Here is a 2,675-nt window from a genome sequence, read left to right on the forward strand (position 1 = left end):
TAGGGCTGGGCATTCATCGCGGCATTTTTTCCGGAAATTCGCGCATCCATCGCGGCATTTTTTCCGGAAATTCGCGCACCCGACAAAAAAATGCAGAAATTCGCGCACTTATTCGCGGCTCGTGTTTATTTTTAGATTTACAACAGGTTAATTTATGTACAGTCTTAGTATCTTACAAGCACAATAAATTCAGATTCCCTCATTGTTATGATACAGCATGTTATACATACTGAGGTTTCCACTTTTTATACAACGTCTGTCGTCACGGAGAACCCCAGAGTACTGACTGAAGGATCGCTCCGCGGCGACACTGTTAACCGGCACGCTCAGACAACTGAGAGCGATGCCGGCCAAGTTCGGAAATCTGGGTGCTGCATTTACCCAGAACTCGACTGGATGCAAGGACGCTCTAAGCTCTTCCGGGCGTGAAAGATACAACTGGAGCTCCGCTTTGGCTAGGTTGTCGTCCTCGAACCATCTCACGTTCTTGATGACGAACTCAGCAGGAATCTCAGTTGTACTCAGGTTGGACGGATCGAAAACACGGCAGGCACGAAAAAAGTCAGCGGCCGGTTGCCTGAACTTGGCCGTAGCCTCCCCCGAAAGATAATTTCGCAATCTTTCAGCAGATTTTTGGAGCGCGATCCTGGTAACTTCGAGGTTTCCTTCATGAGCCGCAAAAACTTCCAACCATTCGATGAGCAGGGCCATGTCTTCAGAAACTAGGTGCGCGCTCACTTCGTTGCTTTCATACTTCGTTAAAGCTTCCATGATACGAGGGGCGTATTCCCTCAACTGGGCTAGCTGAGTTTCGACGCAAGGGGAGGCGCAGAGGTCTCTTGTTTCCGAAAGCGAACTGCTCGAGCTCCCTTCCATTTCTTTGGTGAAAAACTCGTGGTAATTCTCAAGATACTCCGCGTGGAAAAGGGCTGCCCGGAACCAACTATTCCATCGGGTAAGGACTGGAACTGGAGGGAGCTTTTCGATTTTCCCGTTATCCCTCAGAAATTGTTTGAACCTTGCTTTCCGAGCCGGGCAAGCCGTGAAGGCTCTCTTGATGCTGCAGACAAGCTTATTCACCGTGCGAAACGACGAGACCCACTCTTCGCAAACAAGATTCAAGAGGTGAGCGGTGCAAGTCACATGGGTTCCGTTGAGGAAGATGTACTTCAATGAATCTTTCCAAGCTTTGTTCATATACGTAGCATTGTCTGTTACGAAAGCACTAACGCGTAAGGGAGAAATCTCGTATCTTTGCAAAATCTTCAGGACCGCATCGCTGACCGTTTTGAAATTTGTACTTTCCAAAACGTTGCATTCGAGGAGAAATGCCTTCAACGTTGGCTCTTCGACCTCTTCACAACATGGAATCGCCAGAACGTTGAGGATGTAACGATCCTCTCTGTCTGTTGTTTCGTCGCAAACGATCGCGACGGATCTACTTCCTCCGAGAAGTTCCTTCAAGTTCCTGACGTGGACATTGAATGCTTTCGGAAGGTAATTTCGACGAAGATTGCTCGCCCAAGGGATGACCCCGCAAGACTTCATATTCGATTGGAGGAACATCCGCAACTTCGGATTATCGAGGGTATGCAACGGGATGTTAGCGGCCGCAAAAGCTTCAACGAGACTCACAAGCGTCGATTCCTTCTCTAGCTCTGCTTCACTTCGTTGGCCGAGAGCTTCACTCAGACTGACCTGAAGCTTAGCTTTCTTCGATAGAGACTCCTCCAAGGACTTATATCTTCGTTTGTGACCCTGGGTCTCAAGGTGTTTACCGCAGCTGTCTTTCCTCGTATGGTCCACAGCGATATTACACGTGCTACAAAACAGGCGATCCCCCGATGCATGGAATTGATTGTCTGCGAACTCTTTCGCCCGCATTTCGGGGGTCACATGTATGGCCGTTCTGTTCCTTCTTCTCGGAGCGCTCATAATTCGGATGGGGTGGCGCTCGGAAGCGCGGTCTCTTTTATGATCTGCCGCGGAGTAGCCTTATCGGGGGGTCGATTCGTCTCCGAGGCGAGGTTCCATAATCGAATCTTCAACTTACGGTCGGCTCACACAAATGGTCACACGGAGTATCCTACATTTAATCTCGCGGAACTTCCGAGATCGTTCGATTTCACCATCAGATAGCGCTCGCGATTCCTCTGCGTTGTTGACACGGCGAACGTTTCGATCGTTTCTCTGGCCTCGCCGAACGCACACTTGGCGAACATTTCCGACTTGCGCGGCGTCAAGAAGCGCGGACAGACACTCCGCCGATTGCAATCAGTATCGTTTCGCATCTAGTTTCGAAGCTTCTACATTGTCTGCTCGAGCTCCTCCGATACCAAGGTACAAGGAAAATGACTTCAGAGTTGATTAGAGCGTTAAAAAATAATTTCGAATAGAAACACGGAAATTCGCGCACCCGACAAAAAAATGCAGAAATTCGCGCATTTATTCGCGCGTATCGCGCGCGCGATGAATGCCCAGCCCTAACCATTGGGCTGCTCTTACACTTTCTGCTGCTGCATAGAATTCAGACTCGCACGAACTGAGAGCGAAGTTTGATTGCCTTTGTTGGCAAAACCCTGTTAGGAGTTGTCCTGTATTGAGCACACTGAGTGGGTTTCAGTCGGCAGGGGCTCAGTTCGGATGAATTGAAGTTGGGTAGCACGGTGATTGGA

General features: G+C 49.4%; 1 protein-coding gene across 1 annotated transcript; it reads right to left on the reverse strand.

Moving 5' to 3' along the window:
• Positions 1-189: 189 nt before the first annotated feature.
• Positions 190-1,884, reverse strand: LOC100897515 (uncharacterized). The gene has a single exon (XM_003738017.1). It carries the CDS (start codon positions 1,882-1,884, stop codon positions 190-192), a length of 1,695 nt encoding a protein of 564 aa, XP_003738065.1.
• Positions 1,885-2,675: the final 791 nt, after the last annotated feature.

The sequence above is a fragment of the Galendromus occidentalis genome, unplaced genomic scaffold, assembly GCF_000255335.2.
Source record: "Galendromus occidentalis unplaced genomic scaffold, Mocc_1.1 scf7180000075754, whole genome shotgun sequence".
NCBI classification, from domain to species: Eukaryota; Metazoa; Arthropoda; class Arachnida; order Mesostigmata; family Phytoseiidae; genus Galendromus; species Galendromus occidentalis.